General features: G+C 41.1%; 1 protein-coding gene across 4 annotated transcripts in view; it reads right to left on the bottom strand.

The window, feature by feature from the left end:
• The window catches only part of rai14 (retinoic acid induced 14), a 325587-nt gene that overhangs the window by 163772 nt on the left and 143205 nt on the right, over positions 1-18610 (bottom strand). For 2 of the 4 annotated variants that reach the window (XM_068031259.1, XM_068031285.1), the window contains exons 1-2: positions 16612-16884; positions 12407-12537 (exon numbers count right to left, since the gene is read on the bottom strand). In XM_068031259.1, coding sequence (XP_067887360.1) covers positions 12407-12537; positions 16612-16650 — 170 coding nt within the window. In that variant the 5' untranslated portion in view covers positions 16651-16884. Of the gene's footprint in view, positions 1-12406; positions 12538-16611; positions 16885-18610 lie in introns of those variants that run through there. The other 2 variants (XM_068031268.1, XM_068031277.1) reach the window with 1 other exon arrangement.

Here is an 18610-nt window from a genome sequence, read left to right as displayed (position 1 = left end):
ATGGGGCGGTAATTGGCCGGGTTGGACTTGTCCTGCTTTTTGTGTACAGGACATACCTGGGCAATTTTCCAAATTGCAGGGTAGATGCCAGTGTTGTAGCTGTACTGGAACAGCTTGGCTAGGGGCGCGGCAAGTTCTGGAACACAGGTCTTCAGTACTATTGCCGGAATATTGTCAGGGCCAATAGCTTTTGCAGTATCCAGTGCCTTCAGTCGTTTCTTGATATCACGTGGAGTGAATCGAATTGGCTGAAGTCTGTCATCTGTGATGCTGGGGTCTTCAGGAGTAGACCGAGATGGATCATCAACTCGGCACTTCTGGCTGAAGATTGTTGCAAATGCTTCAGCCTTATCTTTCGCACTGATGTGCAGGGCTCCCCCATTATTGAGGATGGGGATATTTGTGGAGCCACCTCCTCCAGTTAGTTGTTTAATTGTCCACCACCATTCACGGCTGGATGTGGCAGGACTGCAGAGCCTAGCTCTTAACTGTTGGTTATGGGATCGCTTAGCTCTGTCTATCGCATGCTGCTTACGCAGTTTGGCACACAGATAGTCCTGTGTTGTAGCTTCACCAGGTTGACACCTCATTTTGAGGTATTCCTGGTGCTGCTCCTGGCATGCCCTCCTGCACTCTTCATTGAACCAGGGTTGGTGTCCTGGTTTAATGGTAATGGTAGAGTGGGGGATATGCCGGGCCATGAGGTTACAGATTGTGATGAGTACAATTCTGCTGCTGCTGATGGCCCACAGCGCCTCATGGATGTCCAGTTTTGCATTGCTAGATCTGTTCGAAATCTATCCCCTTTAGCATGGTGGTAGTGCCACACATGATGGAGGGTATCCTCAAAGTGAAGGCGGGACTTCATCTGCACAAGGACCCAGTGGTATTCACTCCTACCAATACTGTCATGGACAGATGCATCTGTGGCAGGCAGATTGGTGAGGACGAGGTCAAGTATGTTTTCCCCTCTTGTTGGTTCCCTCACCACCTGTCGCATACCCAGTCTAAAAGATATGTCCTTTGGGACTCGGCCAGCTCGCTCAGTAGTGGTGCTACAGAGCCACTCTTGGTGATGGGCATTGAAGTCCCCCACCCAGAGTACATTTTGTGCCCTCGCCACCCTCTGTGCTTCCTCCAAGTGCTGTTCAACATGGAGGAGTACTGACTCATCAGCTGAGGGAGGCTGGTAGGTGGTAATCAGCAGGATGTTTCCTTGCCCATGTTTGATCTGATGCCATGAGACTTCATGGGGTCCAGAATCGATGTTGAGGACTCCCAGGGCAACTCCCTTCCTCCTGTATACCACTGTGCCACCACCTCCGGTGGGTCTGTCTTGCCAGTGGGACAGGTCATACCCGGGGATGATGATGGCAGTGTCTGGGACATAGTCATACTCACGGAATCATACCTTACAGACAATGTCAGGCTGTTGCTTGACTAGTCTGTGGGACAGCTCTCCCAACTTTGGCACAAGCCCCCAGATGTTAGTAAGGAGGACTTTGCAGGGTCGACAGGGCTGGCTTTGCCAGTGTCGTTTCCGGTGCCTAGGTCGATGCCGGGTGGTCCGTCTGGTTTCATTCCTTTTTATTGACTTTGTAGTGGTTAGATACAACTGAGTGGCTTGCTAGGCCATTTCAGAGAGCATGTAAGAGTCAACCACATTGCTGTGGGTCTGGAGTCACATATAGGCCAGAACAGGTAAGGCCAGCAGATTTCCTTCCCTAAAGGACATAAGTGAACCAGATAGGTTTTTACAACAATCGACAATGGTTTCATGGCCATCATTAGACTAGCTTTTAATTCCAGATTTATTAATTGAATTCAAATTCCACCTTCTGCTGTGGTGGGATTTGAACGCATGTCCCCAGAGCAATACCCTGGGTCTCTGGGTTACTAGTCCAGTGACAATACCACTATCTCCCCTGTTTCCTTGGCTGTAAAGCATTTTGGGTCCTGAGGTGTGAAAGGCACTAAATAAATGCACGTTCACTCTTTGTTTATTGCATTTGACATTAAATTGCATAGTTACTTTAAAAAATATATACATTTTTTTAAATTACAATAGTCAAACAAACTCCCAACACCTAGCAATAATCAAAATAACTTCCCAGTTGCACTTTTGGAGCTAGCCCTCACACTTACTCTACAGCTTCTATTCACCATCTGCAGCTTGATGCAATTTTGATGTCAAGAGATCAACTATCTAACTTCCTCGAACTGCAACTACCCATTAATTAGAGCTGATGTTGCAACTTAGTTTAGCATGCATCAACCTTGGAGCTGCACAATCCGTGTGGTGAGAAAATGAATACGTTTCATTAAAGATTAACCTTGAGCACTTAGGCTGCTGGCAGCTCCAAGGAATGCTGTACTTCTTGGGCTGGTTATCATTATGAAATTCTACATAGGTACAGATAAATTTTTCATTGTCGAATGCTATTGAAATGCCAGTCATAGATTCATACTTTTATTCTGCTCATCACCCTGAGTATACTCTGTACTTTTTAGTGTTTTTTCTGCATTCACTCAATTTCTGTACCTTCTATTTTACTTTCAAATTTTATGTTATTTTACTTGCAAGTATGAACCTGTCAATTGTCTGGTGCCTTCTTAAACCTTTGAGCCAAACAGAATAAAAAAAATCTAAATTCAGTTTCTAATTGGCTGTTGAAACTAATTTTCAGCCAGTTTTCCAATCCGGAGTCTAAACAGGTCCAATTTTCATGTCTAATTTTGAACCAAACAGCAGCAACTTATATAAAAGCAAAATACTGCGGATGCTGGAAATCTGAAATAAAAACAAGAAATGCTGGAATCACTCAGCAGGTCTGGCAGCATCTGTGGAAAGAGAAGCAGAGTTAACGTTTCGGGTCAGTGACCCTTCATTGGAACTGACAAATATTAGAAAAGTCACAGGTTATAAGCAAGTGAGGTGGGGGTGGGGCAAGAGATAACAAAGGAGGTCTAGATTGGACCAGGCCACATAGCTGACCAAAAGGTCACGGAGCAAAGGCAAACAATATGTTAATGGTGTGTTGAAAGAAAAGCATTAGTACAGTTTAGGTGTAAAAGCAGCAACTTATATTTAGTTAGCACCTTTAACATCGCAAAATGCCCCAAGATGCTTCACAGGAGTGTTATCATACAAAATTTGACACCAAGTCAAATTAGGGTAGAGGAAAAAAGCTTGGTCAGCGGTAAGTTCTGAGGAGCATTTTAAAGGAGGAAAGAGGGGAAGAAAAGCAAAGAGGCGTCGTGAGAGAATTCCAGAGCATAGGATCTTGGCAACTGAAGGCACAGCCAGCAATGGTGGAGTGATTAAAATTAACATGGAGCTTTCCTGTCCTCCCTTAACCTCTTGTTCATCAGAAATTTAGTTTTCCTTAAGTATGTTTTTAAAAGTAATTTTTGAAAATGTAAGTTTTCAGTACACAAAGGGGTTAAATATTTTAAGAAAAGCAACACAGCAATGTATGAGAGTAAATATAGGAATGGCATATTTGATGAAAATATTATAATTACAAAAATATTTAAGAGCTTTTCCATAATGTAACTAAATCAGTAAAGAAAATAACAAATTCCTTCTTCCTCTCCCATGGTACAGCACAACCAATTGTAGTTTTTGTTACGAACACTGATAAGTAGAGTATATGGCTATGCAAATTAATAGTGCTCAATTACAACACACGGAAATATACATTCAAATGATATCACAATGAAGCAGAGAGTGGGGATAAATGACGGCTATTCTGGTTGGCAATCAGTTACTAGTGGTGTGCCTCAGGGATCGGTGTTGGGACCGCAATTATTTATAATTTATATAGATGATTTGGAGTTGGGGACCACGTGGAGGGTGTCAAAGTTTGCAGATGACACTAAGATGAGTGGCAGAGCAAAGTGTGCAGATGACTGTGAAACTTTGCAGAGGAACATAGATACATTGAGTGAGTGGGCAAAGGTCTGGCAGATGGAATACAATGTTCATAAATGTGAAGTCATTCATTTCGGTAGGAGTAACAGTAAAAAGGATTATTACCTGAATGGTAAAAAGTTGCAGCATGCTGCTATGCAGAGGGACCTAGGTGTCCTTGTGCATGAATCGCAGGTTAGTCTGCAGGTACAGCAAGTAATTAGGAAGGCAAATGGAATTTTGTCCTTCATTGCTAAAGGGATTGAGTTTAAAAGCAGAGAGGTTATGTTGCAGCTGTATAAGGTACTGGTGAGGCCGCACCTGGAGTACTGTGTGCAGTTTTGGTCTCCTAACTTGAGAAAGGATATACTGGCACTGGAGAGGGTGCAGAGGAGGTTCACTAGGTTGATTCCGGAGTTGAGGGGGTTGGCTTATGAGGAGAGACTGAGTAGATTGGGATTATATTCATTGGAGTTCAGAAGAATGAAGGGGGATCTATAGAAACATATAAAATCATGAAGGGAATAGATAAGATACAAGTAGAGAGGATGTTTCCACTGGCAGGTGAAGCTAGGACAAGAGGGCATAGCCTCAAGATTAGAGGGAGCAGATTTAGGACTGAATTAAGAAGGAACTTCTTCACCCAAAGGGTTGTTAATCTATGGAATTCCTTGCCCAGTGAAGTAGTTGACGCTTCTTCAGTAAACGTCTTTAAAGCTAAGGTAGATATCTTTTTGAGCAATAAAGGAATTAAGGGATACGGTGGGAGCGCGGGTAAGTGGATCTGAGTCCACGAAAAGATCAGCCATGATCTTATTGAATGGCGGAGCAGGCTCGAGGGGCCGAACGGCCTACTCCTGCTCCTAGTTCTTATGATCTTATGAAAATGGAAGCTAAAGTAATACTTGTACACAAGGAATGTATATTGGGCAACCACAATTTACTCAGCTCAAGTCAAATGTTTAGATAATAAATCATACTGTACAATGCAAGTATGGGCAGACATTTAGATTACTCATTCATCCATGTGACTTGTAGAAATGTTTACAATGAAATTTCTAACTACAGAGTCTAAAAGTGAAAAGTTTATAGCATAAAGATATCATTTTAATGATCCATAATTTAATAGCCTAGCTTTCAACTTTTTAAAAAATATATATATTAAAGTTAATTCTCTAAACTACCCAGTAGAGTTCGGGCAGAACACCGGGTTGATACTTAATATTACACTGCCAGAAAACAGAATCTGCTCCTATGCTACAGCTATATTAGCTGCAACCCCCCCGCCCTCGCCCCACCATCTACATGAAAACAGAAGCACTGGTGCAGTTGGTTTGCCGTAGATACCTTTTAAGTTTTTTTTTACTGAAAAACTTACACATTGTTTTTATTCTCTTTTGCTAAGGTGTACTGTTGTCCACAATTGCAACTTTGAATTCCAATACATGGAGGTGCCATCTTTTGGTTAAATGTTAAACCCAGGCCCCATCTGCCCGCAGGAGGTAGGTTACAAGATCCCATGGCACTATTTTGAAGAACAGCAAGTCATGGCCAATTTTTATCCCTCAAACAATATCGGAAATCAGATTATCTGGTCATTAAAATGTTACATTTGTAAGGCCCAGCTGTGCGCAAATAGGCTGCCATGTTTCCCACATTGCAGCAGTGACTAGATATCAAAAAAGTACTTAACTGGCTGTAAGGCACTTTGGGCTGTCTTGAGGTCATAACGATGTTATATAAATGCAAGTCTTTCTTTCTGTCTTTACTTCAATAACCAAAGGAAAAACTCATTCAATGATTCGAAAAAGCAATATACTTTATCTGAAATTTGAAATTTAGTGATTTGATTACATTACATAAATCTAAGATCACAAGAAAATATAGTCTTAAGAAAGTCAACTCAGTTTCTAAAACAAGCTCTCTCCATGGACCATATGCAAAGTACTCCATCATAGAATCTACCCAACATAATCCCTTGAAGTTCACCAACTACAGGCACACCCTCCAAAATAAAGTTTTGGGACTTCCGTTAAATACTCCAAGAAAGGCTTACAAAAGCTCTGCTGCTAAGGTTCATCTAATTATTTGCCATTTGCACAAATAGGAAATTAGGTTTTAAAATTATCTGCAAGTTTTAATTTAGTCTTTAAATCTATATACTCAGTCATTATAACAACAGCTTATATTTATACTGTGCTTTTACCATAGTTAATTTTCTCAAGGCACTTCATACAACAACACAGGAAATAGGTGCAGGAGTAGAGCATATGGCCCACTGGGCCTGTTCTGCCACTCAATACGATCATGGCTGATCTTAGGCTTCAACACACTTTCCCACCCATATCCCTCAATTCCCTGAGACACCAAAAATCTGTCTATCCCAGCCTTAAATGTATTCAATGATGGAGCACCCACAACCTTCTGGGGTAGAGAATTCCAAAGATTCACAATCCTTTAAGTAATTTCTCCTCATCTCAGTCATAAATGATTGGCCCCTTATCTGATACTGTGCCCGTGTTTTAGATTCCCCCACCAGCAGAAACAATCTCTGTGTCTACCCTATCCAGCCCCTTGTATGTTTCAATGAGATCACCCCTCATTCTTCTAAACTCCAGAGAATATAGGCCTAATTTACTCAGCCTATCATAGGACATATCATAGATGAGATGGCCATGTGAGCCGCATGGAAGATGGCAGGATCCCCAAAGACACATTGTACAGCGAGCTCGCCACTGGTATCAGACCCATCGGCCGTCCATGCCTCCGCTTTAAAGACGTCTGCAAACGCGACATGAAATCCTGTGACATTGATCACAAGTCGTGGGAGTCAGTTTCCAGCGTTCACCAGAGCTGGCGGGCAGCCATAAAGACGGGGCTAAAATGTGGCGAGTCGAAGAGACTTAGTAGTTGACAGGAAAAAAGACAGAGGCGCAAGGGGAGAGCCAACTGTGCAACAGCCCCGACAAACAAATTTCTCTGCAGCACCTGTGGAAGAGCCTGTCACTCTAGAATTGGCCTTTATAGCCACTCCAGGCGCTGCTTCACAAACCACTGACCACCTCCAGGCGCGTATCCATTGTCTCTCGAGACAAGGAGGCCCAAAAGAATCATAGGACAACCCCCTCATCCCAGTGACCAATTTAGTGAACCTTGGCTGTACCGACTCCAATGCAAGTATATCCTTTCCTATATGTGAGGACCAACAGTACTCCAGACGTGGTCTCACCAAAGTCCTGTACAATCGGAGCATGACTTCTTTATTCCTGTACTCCAATCCCCTTGCAATAAAGACCAACATGCCATTTGCCTTCCTAATTGCTTGCTGTACCTGTATGCTAACTTTTTGTGTTCCTTGGACAAGCACACCCAAGTCTCTTAGAACAACACTTACAAGTTTCACATCATTTAAAAAAAAAAATTCTGCTTTTCTACTTTTACTACCAAAGTGAATAAATTCACACTTCCCTACATTATACTCCATCTGCCAACTTATTGCCCACTCACTCAACCTATCTATATCGCCTTGCAGCCACTCTGTGTCCTCCCTACTGTTCACCTTTCCATCTACCCTTATATCATCAGCAAACGTAGGCACATTACTCTCTGTCTCTTCATCCAAGTCATTAATATGGATTGTAAATAGCTACGGCCCCAACATCGATCCTTGCGGCACTCCACTATTCACTGCCTGCCAACTTGACCATACTCCGTTTATGGAGTCACAGTGAGATACAGCACTGAAACAGGCTCTTTGGCCCACCGAGTCTGTGCCGACCAACAACCACCCATTTATACTAATCCTACATTAACCCCATATTCCCTACCACATTCCCACCTTCCCTCAATTCTCCTACCACCTACCTACACGAGGAGCAATTTACAACGGCCAATTTACCTATCAACCTGCAAGTCTTTGTCTGTGGGAGGAAACCGGAGCACCCGGCGGAAACCCACGCAGCCACAGGGAGAACTTGCACTCCACACAGGCAGTACCCAGAACCGAACATGGGTCTCTGGAGATGTGAGGCTGCGGTGCTAACCACTGCGCCACTGTTTATGCCCACTCTTTGCTCCAAATCTGTTAACCAATCCTCTATCCATGCTAATATATTACCCCCAACTCCATGAGCCTATTAACTTTCTGTATTGCATCTTATCAAATGTCTTTTGGAAGTCCAGGTATACTACATTTATTTACATCCTCAAAAAACTCCAATAAATTTGTCAAGCAAGATTTCCATTTCGAAAAACCACGATGACTTGTTTGAATTATACTGTGCTTTTCGAAGTGCATTATGACTTCCTTAGGAATAGATTCCAGCATTTTCCCAATGACTGATGTTAGGCTAATTGGCCTGTAGTTCACTGTTTTCTCTCTCCCTCCTTTCTCGAAAAGCGGTGTGACATTTGCCAAGTTCTGATCTGATGGGATCGTTCCCGAATTTAAGGAATTTTGGAAAATCATAGCCAGCACAACCACTATCTTTGCAGCCATCTCTTTTAGAACCCTACGGTATAGGCTATTAGGTCCCGAGGATTTGTCAGATTTTAGTTCAAGCTTCCCCAATACTTTTTCTCTGGTGATAGTAATTTCCCAAATTTCCTCACTCTTTTTAGCCCCTAGGTTACCATCTACTTCTGTTATGAAACTTGTGTCTTATACTGTGAAGATAGACACAAAATATTTGTTCAACGCCTCTGCCATTTCCTCATTCCAAATGATAATTTCTCCTGTCTCTGCTTCTAAGGGACCAACATTTACTTTACTCTCTTCCTTTTTATATGCCTAAAAAAGCTCTTCAAATCGGTTTCTATATTACTGGCTAATTTTCTCTCATTCTATTTTTCCCTTTTTCTTAAATCAACCTTTTGGTGGCTCTATGCTGGTTTCTGATACACTCCCAATCCTCAAGCTCGCTGGTCTTTTTTGCAACATTGTAAGCCTTTCTTTTAAAAAAATCCAATACTATCCTTAAGTTTCTGAGTGAGCCATGGATGGTCTTTCTTGCTGAGTTTTTATTTTTCAATTGTTACGACAGAGGCGGGAAGAGTGCACTGTCTTTTCTAGTTCCACTTTTCCACAGGTCACGGCATATATTTTAAATGTTTACCCAGTTACCGATATGGTCAATCATATACTCTACTCTTTATCCCAGAATAATATACACCATCTGGGTTTCTTCAATAAACAAAATTATCAGATTATAAAAACAAGACTTACCCAGTAATGAAGCAAAACATTAGCACAGATTGAAATGTGAAAGTTCCCTTTTTAAATACCTCACAGAGGCTGGAATTCTACGCCCCACCCCCACAAATGAACGGGCTGGTGGTGGTGGGAGGGCACAATATTGAGTGGGAAGTTGGCAGGGGGGGCAGGCGTTCCCGACTCCCGTTGCAATTTTATGGGGGGCGGCAGCGGTGAGAAACTACCCACCCCAGGCCAATCAAGGCCCTTAAGTGGCCAATTAACTGCCACTTAAGGGCCTTCACCCACCGCCACAGGTAGTTCACCATTGGCTGGTGTGCAGCTGAGGCCTCAAAAAGCCCGCCTAATAAAACCTGGTGGCTTTCTTGCGGGCTGGTCGGGGGGGCTCTCCTGATTGGGCACCCTGCGCCCCTCAGAGGGCCACCCCTGAAGCCACCTCTGGTGGCCACTGCTGGGACTAAGAGCTGCCAGCCCACTGATTGGCCAGCAGCTCCAATAGGTAGTACCTCCTGACTCAATGAGGTGGAAGTCCTGCCCAAGATCAATTAAAGGCCTGGGGAGCGAAAAATCCCAGTCTGGCTCCCCAGGCCTGGTGGAGGTGGGCTCGCCACCGTTTTTTCAGCTGGTGGACGCGGTCTCCTGCCCAACTAAAAGTTCCGGCCATAAACTCTCACACACACTGAAAAAATAAAGAAATTCTCTCGGCAGAGTCCTTTCACAAAAAAAGACAAAAAAGGAATACTTTGGCCAAATACTTCCTAATTCTAAAAGAGAAGATGTGGAAGGACATCAGTTGTCCCTTTTGGTCTGGCGTCCAGGTATACAGAGACAGGTCACTAGGATCTTTTCAGAAGCAGTTCAATTCTACAGATGTCGTGAAAAAGCCTGGTAGGGTTTCCAGGAGAAATGTGGCATTAGGGGTTTTCGTTATCACACTATGGATTTGCAGGGTTTTTTCAAAGAGGTAGAGAAAGAGGGGCTGACACACTGGATTTCTCAGGGTCTCTTAGGAGGTGCAGAAATGAAGAGTTAGGGGTTTCTTTTTTAGCAGGCTACAAAACCAACTGCTTTTCAATACTATCCACACCCCAACTGAACCTAAACAATATCTCAGAAGCGAAACCAATTCCTTACCCTCATAAATCTTGACATGTCACTTCTCTGCAAACATCTTCCCAAGTCACCAAGGTTTCTGTTGTTTTTTGAGCTTAAGGCATGTGATATCGAGTAAAGGTTTGTTTTCAAACAAGACCTCTCCGTGTTCTTTCAGTGAACTTTCAACAAAAAACAAAGTCCAATATCTCTGAAATCTTCAGCTTTCCAAAATGAATCAATTTCCACAATTTAAACGAGTCCTCAAAAAATATTCAACAAAAAAATGGAAGCACTTTCATAACACAATGGAATGCATTTTTGTTGAACATTTTGAATTGTTTCTTTAAAGGTTTCCCACTGTTCATTTACTGCCATATCTATCCCAATGCAGCAAGCTGTTATCGGGTTTTGCAATTCCATTACTGCACATTTGTCAGGAAAAAGCTTGGAATAAATTCTTGAGGAATTTCATTGCAGTATGAATTGAACAATTTTAACTTTACTCCATTTCGATTTATACTTTGGAGCTATTAATTTTATGTGAGCAGTGGTGTGGGTGGAGCTGCACCACGCTGACTATAGATTCTGGAAACTGGAAAGATGCATTAAAAATGTCAACAAAACAAGGTCGAGAAAGAATGTCCATTATTATAATTAAATTAGTTAACCCTTCAAATGACTAACAAGTTACTACTCTTTTTGTAAAAACAAGCTGGTATCTTAAGCCAAACAAGATGCCAGATTCCAGACGGCATTATATTCTCTCAAATAGAACAAGATATGCCAGTATAACTCATCAGGTATTTAAATTAGAGCAGAGAGCATGTTGCCCCTTCCAATTTCCTCATTCCCGATGCTTGGCACAGTTCCGTGGATGCCACCATCATATTCACATAAAAATCTTGGTGGTGAGTGTTGACTGGCTATTTGGGAGGTTCAGACGCCAACCCAATCCTGTTCTATCCTGACAGCTATGCATATGCACTTTCCAGCAGCGGCCACTAGATAATACTTAGGGCCAGGAATTTTGACTGTATTTTCCCTCCCTAGCCCAGGAACAGTTGCAACACCCCTAAGAATATGGCTTTTCGCGCTTTAGAGGTGGCTACATTTTCTTGGATTCTGTGCGGTGCATGAATGCGAGCTAGCAATTTAAAAGAACATATACAGCTTTAAAGAAACCATTTTTTTTGTGCAGCCTCTCAATGGTATTTCACAAATTTTCAAATTCAAATCAATGTCAATGATGTTGCAGCCTAAAATATTCTGTGCAATAACTTTTAAGGAACAGATTTGCCACAAAGGAAATTATGATGAGTTCAAGGAAAAATAAACAAGTAATTCTGAGTGAGATCATATGCAAGTATCAAATGTTGCCTGAACTTAGTATATACTTTTCCAGATTGAGATTATACACAACCAATCATAAAGGTAGAGCCCATCTTAATAGGAGTGATAAAAGACACAGCTGCCCTTTATCCAAAGCTAATTTATTCAGATAGTTTAACTATTCATTAATCATGCAAAATGGATTTAAAATTCAACAGTTGCTGTAATAATCACAACTAATATGAAGATTGATACAGTATTATAGCACATCTCGTAAGAGTACATTCTAAAAACCTACATTGCTGTTCTGCAGAATTCTGCATTTATTGTAACATTACCTGACAATTCAGGTCAACTTCTAAACACTTCACATTAAATTTCACGCTAGTTATCAATGTCTGTCAAAAACAAGTTCTAGTAAAATAATCAATTTCAAAAAGCGATTGTGACAATTTATAATAAATGATGCATCACTGATGCGGGGTTTTTTTCCCCCCAAGTCGAGTACCAAAGGTAATTTGCAATGGAGATCTGAGCCTAGAAATTATCGAAGCATCATATTTATTGTGTATAGTAAATATTCAGTCCTAGCCAAAATTCATTTTTTTCTTTTTTTTTAAAACAGCATTTGCACTATCAACATAAGCCTTTTGGGTTTCCAATACTCAGACAGAACAAATCATCAGAAGTTGCACTTAGATCCAGTAACAGAAATAATAACAATGAGCTATAATAATTAAAATACATACAAAAATTTAGAAAGATATTCAACCCAAGCAAGCTAGATAACAATTACAAAATGATTTTTCGCATGCATTTTTTTTTTAAAGTAGGGGGCTAGTATATGGTTCACTTACGCAGACTTGCCCTCACTGTCCAGCTTGGTGGGACTGATCCCTTTTTTGCCCAAGAGGGCTGCCACTTTCTCTGTGTCGCCATGCTCCACAGCTTGCAGTAGTCGGTCATCATTTTTGCTCCACTCATGTGCCTGCAATGCACAAAGAAAAACAGAATGAATGCAAAGGTATAGGTTTTTATATTGAGGTAATTAACAGTTAAAACACAAGCAATGCATGAAACAGCAACCTAAACCCAGAATTAGTAGCACGTCCATGACAGGTATTAGATTTTCCCTCCCAGGCTCCAAAAATCTGAAAAGGAAGCTGAATGAAAAGACCTTACAGTTGACACACATGTCTAGACAAAGGAAGAATTTCAGATCTTGCATGGCATTCTCCATAACAACGTTTAACTGGTCTAATCAGAGATCCATCAGTTTGCATATGCTGCACTGCAAATACCACTGAAAACTGCTGACATCAGCCTCTTAAGTTATTGACTGGATCTCTGCCCAAACTGATCCTGTGGGAGCAGCGTTATGCGTTTCTGTGCAAGGTCGCTTCCAAGATATAGTCTCATTAAAAAAAAACTCAGTCTGACATTTCCAACACATTTTCCTATTGCGATTGTCTAGGCAATGTCTTTTCTTCAGATTTTACAGCATAAATTTTGCATTATCCAATGCCTACAACTACAAAACAAATAATTCTTGAATATAATTGAATTAATGTGGCACACCTGGGATTGAACCACATGCCTGTAACTTAATGGAGGTTTTAAAATGTCATCATAGTTGTGAGTATTATCTGATCAGACTAAATTACATGCTGGCCAGCGTCTGGAAGAGTCAGGTCAGTGAAGATTTTATGCATGACCCTTCACTGGAAATAATAAATGGGTCTACTCAAAACATTAGCTTAATTTTTTCCTCCACAGATGCTAACAGACCCGCTTTGTGTTTCTAGCATTTCTGTTTTCGTTTCAACCACACTTTATTTTCTCTTAATTGACTTAACATTTGCTGTTACCAAAGTATTACTATTGACTATTAGGCCTTTAAATAGTATACCACGCCATAAAATAAAAATAAATAGGGACGGCATAGCGGCACAGTGGTTAGCACCGCAGCCTCACAGCTCCAGGGACCCGGGTTCAATTCTGGGTACTGCCTGTGCGGAGTTTGCAAGTTCTCCCTGTGTCTGTGTGGGTTTCCTCCGGGTGCTCCGGTTTCCTCCCACATGCCAAAGACTTGCAGGTTGATAGGTTAATTGGCCATTATAAATTGCCCCTAGTATAGGTAGGTGGTAGGGAAATATATAGGTGGTGATGTGGTAGGAATATGGGATTAGTGTAGGATTAGTATAAATGGGTGGTTGATGGTCGGCACAGACTCGGTGGGCCGAAGGGCCTGTTTCAGTGCTGTATCTTTAAACTAAACTAAAAACTTTGAATAATTTGGCATTACTCTCCTGTTTCATAACTTTCATTTCTGCAGGAATGAGCAGTGAACCAAATTCAACATCAAAGTGATGTTAAGTTGTTTCATACTAACTTGTGACAAATTTACTTTGCTCCATTACAATTAGCCTCCAGAATTCTGGGCTATAATGGTGGGCCCAGGGTGGGGGGTGGGGTGCGGGTGGGAGAAGCCAGGGTTTCTGCTCCCATTATCCAGTGACCTTTGATATAAGACATACAGTAAGGACAGGATTACATTCAGCTCTAATTGCATAATCTTCTGATAGGTTCACACAAATCATGGCTGGTTAAGAACTCTATGATTCATGGAACCATGCTCTATTGTGAAATAGTGCCTACAGGAAGACTGAGAAATGTGTTGGTGATGGAGGGAGCTGTAGGTGGTGCAGCATATTAAAAACATCAGTGCAAAACATCACTGAATATTAGCACACAGGTTTATACCCACAATTCTCCACTGCTGAACTCCCAAACATCATTGCAAGGAAGCATGAAGCTGAGGCCAAGCTCTTCTGCATAAGAAATGGGGGAAGCAATTTTTTTTTTTTAAAAAGCATACAATCATGCCAAGGGAGAATTTTTGCATTTTTTAGCTTTTGCCTTCAGAACAGTTAGAACTGCAGGTCAACCAGACACTGCACTACTCAGGGTGACTTGTCAGCAACTGGCAGAACATTAGACAACTGCTTAAGACAGAAGAAGAAAACCAAAACAAGAGATAAATGATAAATTTGCAGCAAATGTGATCAACTTGTATTTAGGTGACATACGTTTCTTACAGCTTTGTTTCCAAACAAATGTTTAATTTTTTTCTTTCATTTTATCTCTCCTGAGATTTTAATAAATTTGAACCAGACCTCCCATTCCGGAGTTCTCTTCTGTAACCCATGCTGAAAATATGCGAGTGTCACCTATGATATCCTACACAAACAGCAATTCAACATCAAGGATTACACAAGCAGCCTCTTGGGCAACATACCAAGGGCTGTCGGTGGCCACTGAATCATACTGCAGCACAAGTCAGCATCTTCAGCAGATAGATGTATAGATTATAACACTTTATGTCTCAAGAGAGATACAGCACTGAAACAGGCCCTTCGGCCCACCAAGTCTGTGCCAACCATCAACCACCCATTTATACTAATCCCTACATTAATCCCATATTCCTACCATATTCCCACCTTCCCCTAATTCCCCTACCACCTACCTATACTAGGGGCAATTTATAATGGCCAATTTACCTATCAACCTGCAAGTTTTTGGCTCTGGGAGGAAACCGGAGCACCCGGCAAAAACCCACGCAGACACAGGGAGAACTTGCAAACTCCGCACAGGCAGTACCCAGAATCGAACCTGGGTCCCTGGAGCTGTGAGGCTGTGGTGCTAACCACTGCGCCGCGCTTCAGAGACAACAAATTACTTTGAACTGAAATGACATATCATGTACACAAATCAAGTGCCTTTTCTCCCCACACAATAAAACTGTACAAAATATGATGAATGGAGAGTTTTTTTTTTAAAAAGGTGGCAATAGACGAGGGAGGAATGTTGGCCAAAGAACTGGGAGAACTCTGTGCTTTCTGAACAGTGCCATGGGATCTTCTTTCCCTCAAAACAGGCACACGGGAGCTTAGTTAAATTTCTCATCCAAAGGAAGGTACTACCAACAATGCACCATTCCCTCAGTATTGTCTTGGGAGAGTCAGCTTAGATTGTGTGCTTATGAGGCTCGAAGCTATAACTGTCTTAACCTGGAGCAGATAATGCTATTGACCAGCCACGTAACATGGAGAAGAGGAAGGGGAATTTTTTTCAGTTAAAAAGCTATTCATACTATCTAGTAACATTAACACTGTATTGGGATATTTTTCAACATTATCTGGAGCTGCAATGTGTCACTGTGATGGAAAAATAAGTTTTATAAGAGCATGGTACATCTTAACAGCAGTCCTTGTGCAATACAATTATTTACTTGCAGTCTCAGAAGTTTGTACGCCAGATATTTATGGGGTAGGAAGAACATGGAGAGACAATATAACAAAGGTTACATCTCTAAAATGGATACAAGAGCTTTTTTTTTATGGGCACAAAGGGTTTTAAAACATTGCTTACAGTGCTGCTGAACTTGCACCTCCATTATCTTACTCACACTAATACACACATATACTAAGCAATTTAACCAACTCACTACCATTCCTCTCCTTTATTTTCAGCTTTCATGTAGAGATCCAACTCAGAAAGGGCTATTGTGATTCAGCCATTTATTTTCATCCCTTGACAAAAAGCCAGTTGTCCAAACTTCACTTTAATTTTCATCTTTGTCCATCCCACCTTCTCACATATGATCCAAGTGACATCAGGAACTTGCTAAATCTCACCAATGTGTTGGTCGACCAACCCTATTGTACCATCATAATTTTGAGATCTTAGGAAAACATTTCAGAAACAGAAATAAAAGGTCACCAATTTCTGATGAAGAGTCCCAGTCAAAAAACTATTTCATCTTACTGTGTTAAATGGGCATCGACCTGATGGACATTTTACACATTTGTGGCTTGTTCATTTAAATCCTGAAGCACACTTCGATTTCTGGTCTGTGGATCATATCACAGAAAAACTAAGAACATATGACCTTATCAGTCATGCCATTTGGACCCAGATTGTAGAATTCAAAACATTCTACTCCTTAAATATACATGAAAAGAAAAACATGAACCTCAATTTAAATTGGTGGAGTACTTACATCTATAGACCGAAATGAACATAGAAATATGCGTTTCATTGTTGCTAGTTGTTATTTTTCTCCTTCCTCCTTTGCTCATCAAGTCACAGAGATCTGCTAGAAAGTATCCTGCTTCAGGATCTCCAGAGAAACAAATTTTCGTTGTACCATCAAATCAAAGCACTACCATCAAAAAAACACACACTGGATCCCATTGAACAGCCCTCTGTTGTCACTCAAGTCCACACAACACAGAATTTCCATTGTACAATGGTACAAGCTGATTACTGGAACAATTGTGCATTAGTGTGATACCAATTTGCAGTGACAAATTATTCATACTAAATAAACAAGGCAAGGAGGAGTACATCATCATGTTGGCACAGTTAGCCAGGAAAGAAACTGTGTTGCTTCAAAATATAAATGATATCAGCCTTAATTGTGCAATAATATCTTGGCTGTCGTAACGAGGCATAGTTGTCTGTTGACTTTGGGAAATTTTAAAAATATGAAGAATGGTTGATATCCGGATGTCATTTAATTAGTTTAATTTATGTCCAAAGCATACATTATTAGAACAGTAAAAACGGGGGTGTGGGAAAGGGAAAGTGCAGAACATACTGGTAAAGGAAACATTTATTATACTGCATTTAAATGGTTTTGAAACTAGCCCAAACAGCTGCTATAGCACACCAATTATAATATTTACACAACTATTTACTAAGCTCATGCTTAGGTTATTGCCCTTATGCCTTAGAACTGATTGGAATTCATGGCTTTCTCAAATTCGAATAAGGAAGTTAAAAACACAACAGTAGAAAATAGTGTAGGATGTACCATAACCATGGCAGTGGCATACAGATCATATGACAATTTAAAGCAACACGCTTAGATAGGGCAGGATATATTTCATAGGTTGTCGTAATTCCAGCAAAGTTTTTTTTATTCGTTCATGGAGCGCAAGTGTTGCCCATCCCCAATTTCGCTTGAGAATGCAGTGGTGAGACACCTTCTTGAATTGCTGCAATCCATGTGGTGTAGGTACTCCAGTGCTGTTAGGACGGGAGTTCCAGGATTTTGACCCAAGAACAGCAAAGGAATGGCGATATAATTCCAAGTCAGGATGATGTGTGACTTGGAGGGGAACTTGCAGGTGGTGTTGCTCCCATGCGTCTGCTGCCCTTGTTCTTCTAGGTAGAGTCATGGATTTGGAAGTTGCAGCTAAGTAAAGTTGCTAATTATTTTGTGTTCAACATTTAAATCTACATCTAACTTTTATCATATGCTAAGAGGGAACATGGCATCCCCTATGGTTGAGTAACACTGCACCTGCAGGCCAGGTTGTGCTGCATGTGCACTATACATGCACATGCAGTCAAACCAACCTGCTAACATTCATTATCTAAGCTGATGCATGATGAATGGCCACTCAGGCAAGGCAACGACCAGCGGACTGGAATTGTATCACAATAAGATTGTGAGTCTTCAGAAAAGATCAATCAAGAGCAAAATAAAAATCGCATACAAGGGCAGCTGTGGAATACAAGAACATAAGAAATAGAAGCAGGAGTAGACCATATGGCCTGTCAAGCCTGCTCTGCCATTCTATACGATCATGGCTGATCTCCGGCTTCAACACCACATGGACTGCAGAGCTTCAAGAAGGTAGCTCACCACCACCACCTGCTCAAGGGCAATTAGGGATGGACACCAAATGCTGACCTTGTCAGCACTGCTTATGTCCCGAGAATGAGAAAAGCAGCCTATAAATCTAAGAAACATCACAAAGATATCCTACATCCTAAATCATATCTGTGAAATTTGCTTTTAACATTTGACATTCCTACCTTTTGTATTTAAATTGAAGTTACTTTGTTTTCTTATCACAACTTGTTTAGGATAGTGATGTTCTTTTTATTATATTGAGCTTTTCAATATAATGCTTGGTGGAATAAAACTAAGGATCATATTCAATCATGTAAATCATTTAGGTGGCTCATATGTTGAAATATATCAACTT

The sequence above is a fragment of the Heterodontus francisci genome, chromosome 1, assembly GCF_036365525.1.
Source record: "Heterodontus francisci isolate sHetFra1 chromosome 1, sHetFra1.hap1, whole genome shotgun sequence".
NCBI lineage: Eukaryota > Metazoa > Chordata > Chondrichthyes > Heterodontiformes > Heterodontidae > Heterodontus > Heterodontus francisci.
The sequence above is the reverse complement of the archived record's forward strand: the minus strand, read 5'-3'. Positions and strand labels throughout refer to the sequence as shown.